General features: G+C 33.0%; 1 protein-coding gene across 1 annotated transcript in view; it reads left to right on the top strand.

The window, feature by feature from the left end:
- The first annotated feature begins 10 nt into the window (after window positions 1-10).
- LOC115888497 (ionotropic receptor 40a-like) overlaps window positions 11-17,851 on the top strand; it is a 35,892-nt gene continuing 18,051 nt past the window's right edge. Inside the window, exons 1-6 of the mRNA XM_030908248.1 lie at window positions 11-140; window positions 207-293; window positions 1,042-1,139; window positions 1,225-1,391; window positions 17,554-17,664; window positions 17,735-17,829. Coding sequence (XP_030764108.1) covers window positions 84-140; window positions 207-293; window positions 1,042-1,139; window positions 1,225-1,391; window positions 17,554-17,664; window positions 17,735-17,829 — 615 coding nt within the window. The 5' untranslated portion in view covers window positions 11-83. The remainder of the gene's footprint in view (window positions 141-206; window positions 294-1,041; window positions 1,140-1,224; window positions 1,392-17,553; window positions 17,665-17,734; window positions 17,830-17,851) is intronic.

Below are 17,851 nucleotides of genomic sequence, written 5' to 3'. Positions count from 1 at the left end.
TACTTTAGATAGTGCATATATGTATCTTGAAAATGAATAAAAACAAGTTACAAAATTAGTAAACTGTTTAACTTTAGAAAAATATGATGATTACAAGGAGTCGAGTTTTTGTTTTATTTGTGTTTAGAGTTTTTCTTTTGGTAAGTTTGAAGAGTACCTATATAATTTAAAAAACAATAACTATTATCACAAAATAATGTTTTTAGAATAATGTCACTGGCATAAAAGTCTTTGATGATTCTTTAAAAGTGGTACATGGGGATGAAGTTGTACCTCACTCACTTCCATATGTTGTAAGTTTAACTATTTTGGATATTAAAACTTTAACAAATACATAAGTAAAGCGTATAAAATATCTATTAAAGGTACAAATATAAATTATTGCTTTATTTCCCGTGTATTTTTAATAGACTGAAGTAATCAATAAAATAAATCAATCAAGAAAATTAGTCAAGATCAATAAAAAAATAACAAGGCTATATCATAAATTTACCATAATTTTATGATATACATTTGACATAAATTTATTATCTTATATCTTTCAAATAGCAAACATAATAGACATGATACAGGGTGTCCCAATATTCCGTGGACATAGAACTACTGCGTATTCTTGGAATCAAAATAAGTTCATTGGACCCAATTTACCCCTATACAAAATACAAAAGTACTTCGTTTGTCCGCTAGAGGACATCAAACTTAAAAAAAAATTAAAACATGTAGTAAACTCTAGAGGGACCATCTTACGAAAAGAAAATCTTTCGTCGGTGGAGTTGGAAAATATTTATACTAAAACATATGTAGGGATGGGGGTAGTTTTCACCCTTTCCGAACTTTAAAGTCAATTGTTAAAGCGCTTAGCAAAACATAGGCACCTCAAAACTTATTCCAAAAATACTTCTAGTTCTATGTCCACGGAATATTGGGACACCCTGTATATTATTGACATAATCCATCAGAAATCAGAATTCATCATTATTTATAGTTTATATTGCTTTAGTAATAAACTCGGTAATAAATATGAAAAAACACGCCTTTTAGGTAGCTCTAAAAACAGTGATCGATGAGAAGGAAGTTCAATGTGGAGGATCACTGATCCAAGCTAATAAAGTTTTAACAGCTGCATATTGTGTCTATGGGTGAGATAGTGTAAAATAATAATGTTTGTTGTTCTTATCAAAAAATTTATTTTTTATTTTTATTGGAACTAATGACAAATTTTAGAGCTGAAACAGTAGAGGTAATTTTGGGTGCACATAATTTGACAATTGTGGAAGACACTCAAGTACATCTTGAATCCTCTAACTTTACGGTTCATGAAGAATATGATACCGAAAATCATTTAAATGATATTGCAGTAGTATACTTATCAGAAGATGTAACTTTAACAGGTTCGTAGCAAGAAAGTAAAATGATAGACTATTAGCAAAGAGAAACTTTTTTAAAATATATACAGGGTGCTACAAGCCTCTAAGTTAGCCTCTGTATCTCACAAATTATCAGCTAATTTAAAAATATAGAAATACTATCAGATAGCCCTTATAAAGTGGCTATGAGAATGTGCAATTAGTTTTTTGATTTTCTTAAAAGTAACGACAGGAAAAAATAAAATTCATTTTCAAAAAAATCCGTTTTTTCCAAAAAACTCAGCAATCCTTGAAACTTTTAAAACTTTTCTGATGGCATCTTGGTGAACATCCCAAAGCGCAACTTTGCCCCAATTTAACTGTGTTCGTATCTATTACGGTTACCGAGATACCAATGCTCGTACCTCGAATTTATAGCACCCTGTATATAAAAAAATCACTTTAGAGTACGAGGGTTGTCTTTTAAATTTTGTATATAGAAACCACAGATAGAAACATAACAGGCGCCTGTCAACATAGGCCTGTCAACAATACCGAGGCCCTGTGCGTAAGAGGGAAGTTGTAAATAGGTTTGATAGTTTTTAAGTGTTTCTTGTTTTGTTAATTAGTGAGTGGAAAATAAATTGCGTTTAATAAATGCGACTTTTTATGCACACGGAACCGAGTCAAAAACGTAACAACATGAAAAATAAATCTTATTTTTACATGAAGAATCTCCCCAAGATAGATGTCACATGTTTCTTAAAACACTCTGTATAGGCATTTAGATATGCAAGTCATATTTCATTCAACTATCTATACTCAATTGATAAATTAGACATATTTAGGTACTAGATTTGTTTTACATACTACCTACATCAGTACAAGTGAATATGTGAATATTTTAGATGCTATCCAGACTATACAAACCCCATCCCTGGTAGAAATTCTAGATACGTATGCTGACGAAACAGGTCTCGTGGCGGGATGGGGAAAGTTTGATGATAATTATCCAAATTACTCCGACGTTCTAAGAAAAATCGAAGCAACTATTTTACCGCACCTGGCATGCTCCATTCCGTATCTCTTCCAGATCCAAACGTATCAAATGTGCACCAGTGGAGTGCAAAATCGTCAAAATATTTGTTTGGGAGATACTGGTAGCCCTTTAGTAGTCAATGGTGTACAGGTAATACAAAAAATAACCTACTGTCATAATTCATTAAAATTTTTATTTTTCTAGGTTGGCATTGCTTCTTATGGTTCAGATTTGGGGTGCTCTGTTGGATGGCCTGGAGTACACACAAGATTAACTTCATATTATTTTTGGTTAGAATCAAACTAAACACATATTATATTATATCATTTATTCCTTCATAATAAAAACATATAGAAATTCATTTTTTATTTTATTCCTAATAATATGTAGCTTCTGAAGCTGCTAACCTGTCTCAACATGAATTTAGAAAAAACTAAAGTAATGTACCGTATGATCGAATAAAAACGGCGTCAGCGATGGCTATGAAATGAAGATCGCTGTCATTTTATATGTAAAATTGTATAGGAAATGTCATCGATCGTCATTTCCAAGCCAACTCGACGCCGTTTTTTTTTCGATCATACGGTACAACAAACTCGTGGAGAGAAAAGACATTCTAATAAATACCACAACACTGGAAATAGTAGAAAAATATATTATATTTGGGACAACTAATAATCGTCTGTCGAATTCTTATCTGAGTAATAAAATACACACTCGGGATCTCAATTACCAGAAATCAACAAAACAATTTAGTTAGCACGGAGTACTCATGGAAGAAACTCAATCATATTCAAATCTAGAATGCCACTTTATCTGGAAATCTCTTTTAATGGAACGAAATATGCTGGGAATAACCAAGAGAGACTGTAAAAGAATAGAGTGGATACGACAAAAGACCCAGGTAATAGGTGCCATCCAGTGTCAAATCCCTTAAGTATCAATGGACAGGACACCTAGCAAGAAGGCCGGACAACAGATGGACCACAAAAATTACAGCACGGTATCCACGTGGAATTAAGAGATCTAGAAAAAGACCAAAGCTGAGATGGGACCATCATATTAGAAAATTAGCAGGGATAACTTGGGCATAGTCAACAATAAACAACGATGGGCCAACTACAAAGAGAGTATCTAAATATGTGAGGAAGGCTACATCATAATTGGAAATGGTTGAATAAGCTGAAAATGATGATGATGTACCTTCTAACTATTGTATCGTATTTACTAAGAGTCGGGCCACAGTTTATTGTGGCTCTACGTTCTATCTAACTCCTTACTGGTTTAATAACTGTAATATTAAAAATTGTACCGGGTAGTGCATCGGCGTTGGAAAAATAGGAAATTCCATGCAGACTTTAAACTGCGAAGTCGTAAATATTTTTTGAAGGTCTGGGTATGCTGAATACACGTGCCAGATTTGAACAATTTTGTGTAAGCCGTTTTTTAACTAATTTAAGAAAAACTACATCTATTTTTAAATTAAAACTAAACAAGTAACAATGCAAAACCAAGCAAATGCCGACATACTTTATGTTGTCAACCATAGATAAAAGAAAATAATCTACTATTAAGATAGATATGAAACTTAATAGTAAAATTTTGGGTCAAAGCGCCCCTCCGTGTTTTTAGTGGAGACTACGTTTAACCCAGCGCCTTCGCCTTTTCTGCTGTAAATATTTTTTATGTTTATATTTGAATTCAAAGGATTTATTTTTAAAGTTACACTGATATATTAGTATAGTCACAATGAACTTTAACTTTAAAAAAAATAAGAATATATATATTTTACAATTTATTTTTTTATTTATTTTACAGAGTTTCATGTAAATGATCGTAAAGTCGACTGGCTGTCTAATGAATCGACCGAGATTTATAGATTTTAAAGCGAACGAAAAAAATCAAACAACGAATACATACCATATATTTTTCTTTTATCTAAGATACATACCTTATCGTATTTTGGAAACACGTACATTTTTGCAGTTTTGTTAGTTTCTTTGCAGATGCAACACAACAAGAAAACACCATGTTTACAGTTAATAAATAATAAAACTATTTCTGACTATGATATTTAAAATTTAGATAGATAGAAAATTAAAAAACAAACAGTATTTGCAAACGCAGGCCCAAATTCAATAAAAATCAAAATTTTTTCCTGCGAGAATCAGGTTTTTTCACTGAAAAGGTGTTTTTGATTTATCAGCAGTCATTGTCAAGTTGACAATATACAGGGTGTTTTTTCGAATTAGTCTAAAAAAATTATGGTGTGATTCCTCATGTGTTCTTAAAACAATTTTTATATGTATAACCATTGGGTCTAAAGTACTTCCTTTCTGATCTATTAGGGTGTTAAAAATTTAAAAAAAATCGTTTTTTTTGCTTAACATAAATGGTACACCACTGCTTTTTTAAAGAAAATATATTTTTTCTTGATTGGCCATTCTTTTCAACAAAATTGGATCTTTGAGGTTTTCTTGTTCATCAAACGGTTGTCGAGAAAAAAATAAATATACTTCTAAGAGCCCGCCTTAATTCGTTTTCTAACGATTTTTTATTTTTTAGATTAATTAGGAAACATCCTGTATGTACCGGGCAACCAAATCAACTAGTAACCTCTAAAAATTTTTTTCCTACCACTAGCGACATACCGTGTTTTTAGTGTGTACTAAATTATTTTATCAAAATTTCACCATATAAGTTTCCAGGCAATGTTGTCAACTTATAATGTTGTCAATGTCAAATTATATTTAAGCAAAATAAAAACACTCACCACAATACACCAAAACACTTTTACTTATACACTGGACGCGCGTTTCGCTAACCATGTTAGCATCATCAGCAGATGATTATAAACTAAAGTACAATCTACAAGTTGAGCGTTTATATACTCGCTCATTGGACACCGAGTGGGCATGGCAAAATCTAGCCAACCTAGTCAGATCCCAGTGAGCGTAACAGCGTAACAGTTAGATTTCCGCCACTAGAGTAGTAGGAACAAAGAACTTGAATGAATTGGACCGTTGTCTCTGTTCATACTATCTTTACATTTATTAATTCTGATGCTTTCATATGCATCTAATTGCCTGTAATTTGAGACTTGTTTAATTAATTTTAAATTATTAAGATCTATACAATGTTCTTTATCAACAATATGTTCGGCAACGCAAGATTTATCCGGTCTACCATATCTTATCTGAGCTAAATGTTCTTTAAATCTAGGTTAATGATTGATCTTCTAGTTTGCCCAACGTATTTCTGATTACAATCTTTACAAGAAATTTCATAAATACCCGACCTTTCCAGTGGAGGTGTTTTTATTCCTTTGGATTACCTAATAATTGTTGTAATTTATTATTAGCACTATACACAAGTTTATAATTGACATTCTTAAAAAATTCCTTTTAGACCACGGATAACTCTCTATCAAAGGGTATCGAAAAATATTTAGACGTATCTTTCTCCACTTGAAAAGTCGAATTTTCAGAAATCATTAACCTATACCTACGTTTTCTAATTAATTTATCAACTAGTGAAGGAGAATATCCATTACACTCAGATACATTCCTAATGTAATCTCTTTCTATTTCATATCTTTCGTTTGGTTTGGTTTGGTGGTTTGGAAAGTGGGAAACTAAGTAATCTATGAACTGAGAAATTTAAACCATATATTTAAACTAGCCATTTTATGTTCAACACTATGATGTGATTCATTAGGAATATATCTGCGTGTGATCGTATTTTTCCTATAGATATCAAATTCCAGGCAATTATTAGTATTTCTAATAACTAATACATCTAGAAATGGTAAACTATCGCTGTTCTCAATTTCATGCGTAAATTTAATGGAAGGAAAACGATTATTTAACTTAGACATAAAATTATCTATGGTGTCTGAATGTGTGTCAAAAATAGCAAAAATGATATTTTGCTGTGATGATGCTAACATGGTTAGCGAAACGCGCGTCCAGTGTAAAGGTAAAAGTGTTTTGGTGTATTGTGGTGATTTAGTGTTTTTATTTTGCTGTGTAACACCAAAGGTTCCAACCCTCAACTGTAATCTATATCTTAAGCTTGATTTTCATGCATCCGTTATACGTTGGTACGTTGCACAGTGCTTCGTCCCATGGACAAAAATCGAAAAAAAAGTAAAAATTTACTAATATCTGAATATGTAATTTTATACTTATAGCAATGTTCAACCATCCCGTATATTATTTTTCATAAACAGCGTTTTATGTTAGCAAATATTTTCGCTAAAAATAAATTTTGCGATCATTATCTTATCAGTGAAAAGAATCACAAGATTAAACGAACTTACCTGAAGTGAAGTTCAATCTTGATTATATGAAGGTCTCGTCGAAATAAATAAGTACAATGTAGTTTCCTTTTCTCCGTGCGGCGACCACACATTTAAAGCCTAAACAAACAAATTTCAACATGCCCCTCCTTCCCCTGCTCCCTTACCTCATTATATGCCCTTGCATCATTTTCTTATTTAGTCAATTTAAAGATACTTATTATGTTGTTGTAAATTGAGGGGTTGAGGGTGGGAGGGAACTTATTTATTTCGACGAGACCTTCATATAATCAGATTGAACTTCACTTCAGGTAAGTTCGTTTAATCTTGTGATTATATAGGTCTCGTCTCCATAAATAAGTACAATGTAGATTTTTAAAGTAATAACAACAACATAATCTTTTCTCCCATTTCTATATTGAAAATATATAAAGATTAAATTTCAGCAAAACTATTCTCATTATCCATCAAGGATCTATTGTAAACAGTAGCGAACATTCTAGAATTTTTAGACCAACCAGCAGCGAGTCTGATGGTATCAAAATTTAACCCTTTCCTGGCAGCTGCTGAAGTTACAGCATGCCGTGTACTATGAGCGGTAAAATGATCCGTATCAATCCTACTCTTATTTAGGACAATTTTAATCCAGCTCCCCAAGGTTTGAGTGGATGTTTTCTTATGCGGTTTCTTGATTGTTACGAAAACAGAAGTTATACTTCCTCTAATGCTCTCTGTTCGTTTTAGATACTCTACTAACGTGCTAGCTACGCATAAATTAGCGTCTTTCTTGAAATAAGGTAAGCGTAAAAAGGGTTGCGGCTTATTTCTACCGAATGTTTTTAATCTTGCGCTAATTTTTATATGTATTTCCCCTAACTTCCGAAAAATTTCCCTTATATCAATAAGCGATAGTGTTTGTAAACGTTGACCCGATGCTAAGGCCAGTAATGTCACTAATTTATGCGTAAGCCCCTCCAAGGTTAACTCATAATTATTTTTTATTTTTAAATAATTAAGTACTACGTACGTAGGATCCCAGGTATTTTCGGACTTGGGCTTATTAGGTCTCAACATATATATTCCCTTAAAAAACCTTTGCATACGAAAATCTTGTAAGAGGTCTGGGCCCGCTATCTGTGCTATGGCTGCTCTATAAGAACTTAATGAGCTAAAAGATGCGCCTTCGTTAAAGAGTTGAGTCAAAATATTAGAACGTTGGAACCCGAAACCGAGAAGGGATCTAAGTTCTTAACGCTACAAAATTCCCACCATTATTTAAGCCCTGAGTTAGACTGTTTTAAGGTGTTACTTGTTATTGAAGACATGCAAATTTCCAGCGCTTCTTCTGGAACATTCCCTAAGAGCAAGGCTTGCCTGATAGCCGGACCTCCCGTCAGAGAAAGATGTTGGCTAACGGGTGGGGAGATCCGCTAAAAGAAGTAAATATTTATTAATTTAAAAAAATAATCGGCTCATCTATTAACATCGCCCTTAAAACCGAATACCAAGGTTGCGAAACCCAGTTGGGTACAACCATTATACCTTCTGCCTGATCAGAAATAATTTTTTTTCTTTTTGCAGAGCCTTTGGGACCATTGAAAATGGAGGGAAAGCAAAAAATAAAATGTTTCCCAGTTTGTTGTAAAGGCATCAATGGCGTACATATCTGGGTCCCTGTGCCACGATATGTATTTCTTGCATTTAGCATTTATATGCGTAGCAAACAAATCTATTTCCGGTAAACCCCACTTATAGTGACCAATTTCCCAAATGCCCAGCTCGCTAAACTCCATTCTGTCTCGACCTTAAATTCCCTGGAAGCCCTGTCAGCTTCCTTATTCTCTTGAGATCTAATATAAGAGGCTACGATAAATAATCTCCTTTCCTCACACCATTGCCAAATTATTCGAGGGATATTGTTTAACTTGGAAATTGAACACATTATGTTCTATGTAATATAGGTATATGCCAGTGCAGTAACACTACTGCACTGGCATATAGGGTAGACAACACTGTCTACCTTGCACAAGCTAGAAACGTTAGATAAGTCATTAGCAAAGCCTTTCAAGCCAAAATAAACAGCTTGTAACTCCCTAAAATTTATGTGTTCTTCTCATTCGTAGGTAGGCCAGAGACCTTGAGAACTTATGTTATTGCAACAAACACCCCATCCAATATCTGATGCGTCAGAGAATATTTCCATAGAGTATTTACTATATGATAATAAGTTTTTGCTAATAGGTATGTTTCGAATCCACCAATCGGTATCAACACATAACTTCTTAGAAATTTTCATAGTTCCGTTATAATTTCCTTTATTACTCTTTAACGCTAAATTTTTTTCTCTCTCGAAACAATTTGGTATATAAATAACCGTACTTATGGCTGGACATATGGATATCAACTTCCCTGTTAGCCTTACAAACTCCCTTGTAGTGCATTTCTTCCATCTTAAAAACTTTTTTAAATGCAAAATTATTTTTGTGATTTTTTCCTCTTGAACAGAAATAGTCATATCCATAGAGTTTAATTTAAACCCCAAAAACGTCACAATTTTTTGTGGAGATAATACTCTTTTTATAGTTTACAATAAACCCCATATTCGAGTAGTCCAATTGTTTCTAATACATTTGCTAAACATGCATCATAAGAATCTCCTAGTAATTAAAAATCATCTAAATAAACAACTGAAACGTGAATATCTCTGTAATAAACTGATTTTTACATGGCTGTGCCTTAGAAATAGCCCCTATACTAAGCAATCTCCGAACGTTGCCCTCAATTGTCTTATGTTGTTGCACCGACCATTTATGTCTACCTGAGATTATGTTATGTGATGGTCTCGTCACAAACGGAATTTTAAAACCTTGCAACCATGCCATAATACATCTATTATCCCTATACATCTTCCCTGAGAACGCGACCTTACGCCGAAGTGTTGTATTCGGTTCCAGGTCCGCCTTTGACGTGGGCGGTTGTAGGAAGTTTCTCGAACATTGAGTCTGTCCCGTTTCCCTCCCTGCTGATGTTGAGGCAGACTTTTGAAGTTTAAATGCGGCGTGGACCGAGATCTGGCTGCATTTGATACGATTCTTCCTGGAGTACTTCTGACAGTCTTTAACTGACTGGATGACAGTTAAAGGCGGACAACTCTTTGGCCGCCTTTAATCTTCCTTCCAAATCCTCACCAAACAACCAGGTATCCAAAGGGGATTCCGTTAGAGTGGTTTTCCAATTTTTATTTAAATCGAAGACACTAGTTCCCTCCTCGATATTGACTCGGAATGGATAACACCAGTTATAAGACGTTCTGTGTCGTTTAGGTCTCTATATAATGCTTTATATTCCTCTCTCCCCCCCTCCTTTTTCCTCTAAAATTTTGCCATTACTTGGCCTATAGCCGACAAATGGCTGCTAATCTTGATTGAATTTTAGCCAATTTCATCTCTGCACTCCACATTATCATGTATGGCCTGTTTCCCCATTAAATTTAACTATGGTGGTCCTAAAGAGGTGGCATGGAGAGGGGTACTTCTCCATTAATAGGTTAAGAACGGGTTCTTCAAGGCCGGTTTTTTGCGATGTGTATCCATCTTTCTGCAATTTCGGTTGAATCGGTGGTGTCGTGGTATTTTTCCGTCTACCTTATCTCCTAAACCGCTAATAAACCTTCCTACAAAGGTTTAGGTAGGCTCTTTCAATACCTTTTTAATAAGTGTACTAGCGCTTTCACCTGTAAGAAAATATCATGATATGTAAACAACATATTGGGGCTAACTCATGCTTAAGGAGTTTATAAATCTTATACAGCTAGCTTAGCAAAAACGTCACTCCATAAGGACAACCACCAACGTGCCCTTGTAAGAGACTACCAACTTTGAAAATAAAAGCAAGACAGCCATGCGATAAGTATTCACCAATAATACATATATACCAAGCTAGAGTAACCACCAACGTACTCTGCTGTATTAATGTAATAAGTGGGAAAAACTAGGTAATATATAAGCATTCACTGAGGTATTCGCTAACAATACCTACACACCAAGCTAAGGTAACCACCACTGTACTCGCTACAATTAGCAGATAAATTTAATGTCCTATCTAAACCAAGCTAGAGTAACCACCAACGTACTCTGCCATATTATTGTAGTAAGACAACCATGCGATAAATATTCACCAATAATACATATATACCAAGCTAGAGTAACCCCACCAACGTACTCTGCTGTATTACTGTAAAAAGTGGGAAAAAAACTAGATAATATAAGCATTCACTGAAGGTATTCACCAACAATACCTACCCACCAAGCTAGAGTAATCCATTACTGTACTCCGCTACAATTAGCTTGAATAAATTTAATGTCCTATAAAGCCAAGCTAGAGTAACCACCAACGTAATCTGCCATATTAGTATAGACAGCCATGCGATAAGTATTCATCAATAATACATATATGCCAAGCTAGAGTAACCACCAACGTACTCTGCTGTATTAATGTAATAAGTGGGAAAAAACTAGGTAATATAAGCATTCACTGAGGTATTCACCAACAATACCTACACACAAGCTAAGTAACCACCACTGTACTCCGCTACAATTAACGTGAATAAATTTAATGTCCTATAAACCAAGCTAGAGTAACCACCAACGTACTCTGCCATATTAGTGTAATATAAGCATAAGTGGAAAAATCTAGATAATATAAGCATTCACTAAAAGGTATTCACCCACAATACCTATATACCCAAGCTTAGAAGAAATTTCCCCCTACTATTCAGGTATTGTATATATATGTTATATGTTTATTTACCTTTATTTCTAACATCTCAAACACTGCTTCTAATCTCGTCCTCAGAATCTTGCGAATAATGCTACTACTATTCGCCTGCCTCTCAAAACTTGTTACATTTTCCTCTTCCAAACTTGTCACTAATCTTTTCTTTTATGTTTTTATTTTCTAATAACTTTAATCGCTTATCCATCCGTTTAAGATAATCTAAAACACTCCGCTCTACGGGCAGAGCCGATCGATATCTTTTACGCTACATTCGATGTGGGTCGTACCGCACACAAAAAAGACTAAATAAGAAATGATGCAAGGGCATATAATGAGGTAAGGGAGCAGGGAAGCGAGGGGCATGTTGAAATTTGTTTGTTTAGGCTTTAAAATGTGTGGTCGCCGCACGGAGAAAAGGAAACTACATTGTACTTATTTATGGAGACGAGACCTATATAATAACATTCATAGTAGTTCTGTATATTATGGAGTTAAACGGTACGTACTTAATTGAAAGCCACTATGGATATTGTTAAACAAGGAATGTACTTTAAATTTATTTCTAAACAAGTTCGTGATTGTTTAGTTTTTATTTATTTTTTAAGATGATTCTTAAATGGGTATAAAAATTTTACGTTTTTCAAACTTCAAAAAGGCATTTAAAAAACATATCAAAAACATATCGTATTTATTGAATATATATGTGTTGTCATATTCATACACTTTTAATTTTGTATAGTTCACCTGCGTCTGCTTGCGACGAACTTTATTTTATAATACTTTTCAGATGGAGTAAAATTGATAACTTAATGCCGATCTGGTTAATGCTTGGGCTTGATCATAAGGACAAGAACTCAAAATTATTTGTATTTCAAAAAATGTGTTCTTTATTAGATATCGATCAACCTTCCAGTCAAATGAGACACCACTTGTGCCTGAAAAAGCCCACTATGTTGGAGCGAAACGTCGCATAAAAAATTTTCCAACTTTCAATTTATTATAAAACCTCATGCCCAAGAAAAGGAAAAATAATATATGGATATGGTCTATTAAAGAAAGGTAACTATTAATATCCAGACCCCTCGCACCAGCAAGAAGAACAGTAACAACACGCGAAAAATTTACTTATTAGAAAATGATGTACAGAAATATCTTATATGTGAGGATACTTCATCTAATTAGCCAGTTTGGATACTATAAATTTGGAAGATTCTGTCAGCAGTGATTCTTCTGAATCAGAGTAGTTACGATCTATACCATTTTGTTGTCCTAAAGTAAATTTATAGTATCTTAAGTCTTTTTTAATTAAATATAAGATTAATGTTTCTTTTTCATTAAAGAAAAACATATTTATCTTATATTAGGCTTATATTGTAGGAATCATGTTCTAATGTTGGCTTCAATTCTTTTTTATCATAGGGATTTATTTAATACTTACACCGTTTCCATACTATAAATTATTATTTCCTTAGATGGAACACAGCTCCAACATTTTTATTATTTATAAGATTTTTTTCATAAACGTGGGACTAAGAACATCATCATTTAGTACAATGAGAGTACTCATCATTTGTGTCAAATAAACCTAGTTTGAATAAATTGCCTACTATAAAAGAGAAGTTTTGCATTTTTGTCTTCTAGAGTTCGAAGCACTTTGCGTTGGTCCGACGGTGCTCTGATTGGTCATAGCGTTTTCGCGCCACTTTTCATCCGTAAATATTTTACTTTAGCCCGTCAACGGACCCGTTCATACGATAACGGACGTTTCGACACTTTTTTGACAAATTTAATCTAACAATAATAAAAATATAGGTAAAATAGCAAAATCGTTATGGAAACGAAAATATAAAATAACACCAACGTATATCCGATAAACGGAGACATGAAAATGAAATAAATTTAAAAACTGCGTTATTTTCTAACCAATCAGAGTCTTTAAATTCTACCAATAAAATTAATATCGCATCAACGTATCGTCGGACAACGGATGCATGAAAATCAAGCTTTAGACTATTTTCTAATTTGAACAAGTTTTAAATTACAAAAATGTATATCAGGCACACTAACCGTAGCTACTATGTTATAGTAGTGTAGACAGCACAGCAAATTGCATTCAATCATAGATTGACAACTTAAGCCATGTTGACATTTACGGGTTTTGCATTGTTACCTAATCAGTTTTAATTTAAAAATAAATGCAGTTATTATTAAATTAGTTAAAAACGGTTTGTCCAAAACTGTTTAAATTTGATATGTGTATTCAGCATATGCAGACCTTTAATAAAGCTATTTACGACCACCCGGTATACCTGTAATACAGTTTTGTACTGATTGTTTAACTAATCTATTACAAGATACTCGATCACATAATTTTTAACGCTCAATATAAAATTAGACAAAGAATTTCTAATGCTGACACGAAGTTATTTCTTAATATCACTCAAAGTCAGTACGTAATTAATAATTACAATAGGTTATGGTATGATTGGCATTTTATTATTTTTCATATCTGTATACGTTGTAGTTCCGAATACAGATTCTTACAGTCTAAATAGTTATTATGATAAAATATCTTGCAGTTATATTTATATATCTGATAAATGTCAGCTATCAAACTAAACTTTCTGCATATTCATTTAAGTGTAAGTAACTATTATGCATTAATAAAAATAATTAATATTTATCAATGGTTGTATAAAGCCTTGTACGATATTGTTATGTAATTGGTTTGTTGTTCTGCTAGAAAACAATAGAATGTGCTCTAGCATACAAATGGCATTTCGAAATGGCTCTGCCAGCTCTGGCACAACATGTTAGGCCCAGAATTTTATTATTAATATGAAAAGTTGTTTTTTATTTGTGGTTTTTAAAAGCGCTCTACACCATTCGCGAAATAGAACAAAGTATGTCAACGTCGAACGGTAAAGAGAGATATTTCGTATTTTCTCGCTTAATTTTGACTCGTGTCGGCTTATTTTCATTACACGAGGAAATATGGAATAACCCCTTTTACTATTCAACCTTGAGATACTTCGGTCTATTTCGCGAATAGTGTAGAGCGTGTTTAATACACCCTCTACACTATGTGCGAAACAGTCCGAAGCAGATTAACGTCGTGTTTTCTTGTCTAACTTTGTCTGGGCTTGTTTGCGTTTGTCTCAGCCTAATTTAATTTTTTAAAAACGCCTCGAAACTACTAGTGAAATTGCGGAGAAGGGAGTCGGCGATTTATTTCTGGCGACTTTCAATTGTCTCCTGTTGTCTCGTTCAATTTCGTTTTATCTCGAGCTACTTCCATGACGTGTCGGTTTCTATACCCGCCACAAAGGACTTTTTTTCATAAATCTCAATGAAATAAGTGAACTTATACTTTTCTAAAATATCTGTTGTGAAGATGATATTTCGTTAATTACATCTCATTTTATATTGATATATATTTCACAAGATCAATATTTGAACACGCGTTTATAAAATAATATACAGGGCGCTACAAATTCGAGGTACGAGCATTGGTATCTCGGAAACCGTAATAGGATAGATACGAAGACCGTTAAATTTGGGCAAAGTTGCACCTTGGGATGGTTACCAAGATGGCTATCAAAAAAGTTTTAAAAATTTCAAGTATCGCTGTTTTTTTTAGGGAAAAGTTTTTTTTTTGAAAATCAATTTTATTGTTTGTGTCGTTATTTTTTAGAGAATCAAAAAAGTAATTACACATTCTCATAGTCACTTTATTAGGGCTATCTGAGAGCATTTTTAGATTTTTAAATTATCTGATAATTTTGTGGGATACAGAGACCAATTTTATTTTTTTAAATACGGACCTGCATTTTTTATTTCAGATTTTGGAAGAATTCGGTCTCCTGAGTACAATGATATGCCACACTTATTTTTTTTTTTGTGCATTTAAACACAATTTATTTAAACTAACTTCAAATCCGGCGCTGTTTTTTTAGTATTTAATCTATTCATTGTTACAATATTGAGAAGCTTTAAAACTTAACAATGACGTGAGATAAACCATTAAATACAGAAAATCAAAAATATTAAACAATAATAAAAGATAATATAAAATAAACAATATAAATATAATATAATATAAACATTCAAATAATTTCGCCGGCACACGGATTGGGAATGGTGGAGCAGCATAATGGCCAGCGAGGTTCCTGAACCTGTCGCCAAGGGGCGAGGGTATTACCTTAACGTCATTTGTAAAAAGGAAATCAATATACCTCAACATTTATAACAAAAATAGTACCTACAAAATGCGTTCGGAAATATAAGAAGGTCTAAAAACGGTTTGTCCAAAACTGTTTAAATTTGATATGTGTATTCAGCATATGCAGACCTTTAATAAAGCTATTTACGACCACCCGGTATACCTGTAATACAGTTTTGTACTGATTGTTTAACTAATCTATTACAAGATACTCGATCACATAATTTTTAACGCTCAATATAAAATTAGACCAAGAATTTCTAATGCTGACACGAAGTTATTTCTTAATATCACTCAAAGTCAGTACGTAATTAATAATTACAATAGGTTATGGTATGATTGACATTTTATTATTTTTCATATCTGTATACGTTGTAGTTCCGAATACAGATTCTTACAACCTAAATAGTTATTATGATAAAATATCTTGCAGTTATATTTATATATCTGATAAATGTCAGCTATCAAACTAAACTTTCTGCATATTCATTTAAATGTAAGTAACTATTATGCATTAATAAAAATAATTAATATTTATCAATCGTTGTATGAAGCCTTGTACGATATTGTCATGTAATTGGTTTGTTGTTCTGCTAGAAAACAACAGAATGTGCTCTAGCATACAAATGGCATTTCGAAATGGCTCTGCCAGCTCTGGCACAACATGTTAGGCCCAGAATTTTATTATTAATATGAAAAGTTTTTTATTTGTTGTTTTTAAAAGCGCTCTACACCATTCGCGAAATAGAACAAAGTATGTCAACGTCGAACGGCAAAGAGAGATATTTCATATTTTCTCGCTTAATTTTGACTCGTGTCGGCTTATTTTCATTACACGAGGAAATATGGAATAATCCCTTTTACTATTCAACCTTGAGATACTTCGGTCTATTTCGCGAATACTGTAGAGCGTGTTTAATACACCCTCTACACTATGTGCGAAACAGTCCGAAGCAGATTAACATCGTGTTTTTTTATCGATTTTCCTTATTGTTGCGATGAATATAATCAGGTTAAATAATTTAAAAATCCAGAGTCGGACATGAAATTTTAAATAATAATTTTATTATTAGTACCTAAAAAAAGTGTGGCACATCGTTATATTCAAGAGACTGATTTCTTTCAAAACCTCAAATAAACAATGCCAGGAAATATGTATTTCACAAATTATCAGATAATTTGAAAATCTAAAAATACTGTCAGATAGCCCTGATAAAGTGGCTATGAGAATGTTCAATTATTAATTTTTTGATTTTCTAAAAAGTAACGGCAGGAAAAAATAAAATTGATTTTTAAAAAAATCCGTTTTTCTCAAAAAATTCAGCAATCCTTGAAATTTTTTAAACTTTTTTGATAGCATGTTGGCGAACATTGCAAGGCGCAACTTTGCTCCAATTTAGCTCCAATCTTCGTATCTGTTACGGTTTCCGAGATACCAATGCTCGTACCTCGAATTTATAGCACCCTGTATAGTAGATATTTAAAAAAACAAACTTTTCGAATATAATTATTACACTATTTTCATTATTTAATTTTATTATAATGAATTAGTATCATCATTTTCAGCTTGTTCAAAAATTTCCAATTATGGTGTAGTTACCTTACATATCCCCTTTGTAGTTGGGCCCATTGTTGTCTATTGTTGGCTATGCGGGCGCAAGTTATCCCCGCTAATTTCTTTTTCCTAATATCATGGTCCCATTTCAGGTTCGGTCTCTTCTTCTAGGTCTTTTAATTCCTCGTAGATATCATACGAAATTGTTCCAGAAATATTTCGCGAAACATTTCGGGCATAGTGTGAGGGTGTTTTAAATTCGACGTTTCCACATGTTTTTAAAAATCAATAGATTTAGAGTTTTTTTCATTTCAGCTGAAATTCAAAGCATTAATGCTGAAAATGGCGGTGATTTGATAAATGCAGTGACTGATATGATCAAGGGGTTCCCACAAAATGAAATTAAGATTTGCTACACTACCCACAGTAATTGGCGTTTTTTTTTCATTGCATTTTTACACTATTTTCTTATATATGTAAATATTTTTCATTTTAGATAAAGATTTTCTAGAGCATCTTGTAAAACAGTTTGATACAAAAAGAATTAGTGTAATGCTTTTTAATTTATCTACTATCGAAACACAAGAAAAGGTAAGATAATTGTTATTAACTG

Source organism: Sitophilus oryzae, unplaced genomic scaffold (assembly GCF_002938485.1).
Source record: "Sitophilus oryzae breed Bouriz unplaced genomic scaffold, Soryzae_2.0 scaffold_771_pilon_pilon, whole genome shotgun sequence".
Classification (NCBI taxonomy): Eukaryota; Metazoa; Arthropoda; class Insecta; order Coleoptera; family Curculionidae; genus Sitophilus; species Sitophilus oryzae.
Note: the sequence above shows the minus strand (reverse complement) of the source record. Positions and strands in the feature narration are given on the sequence as shown.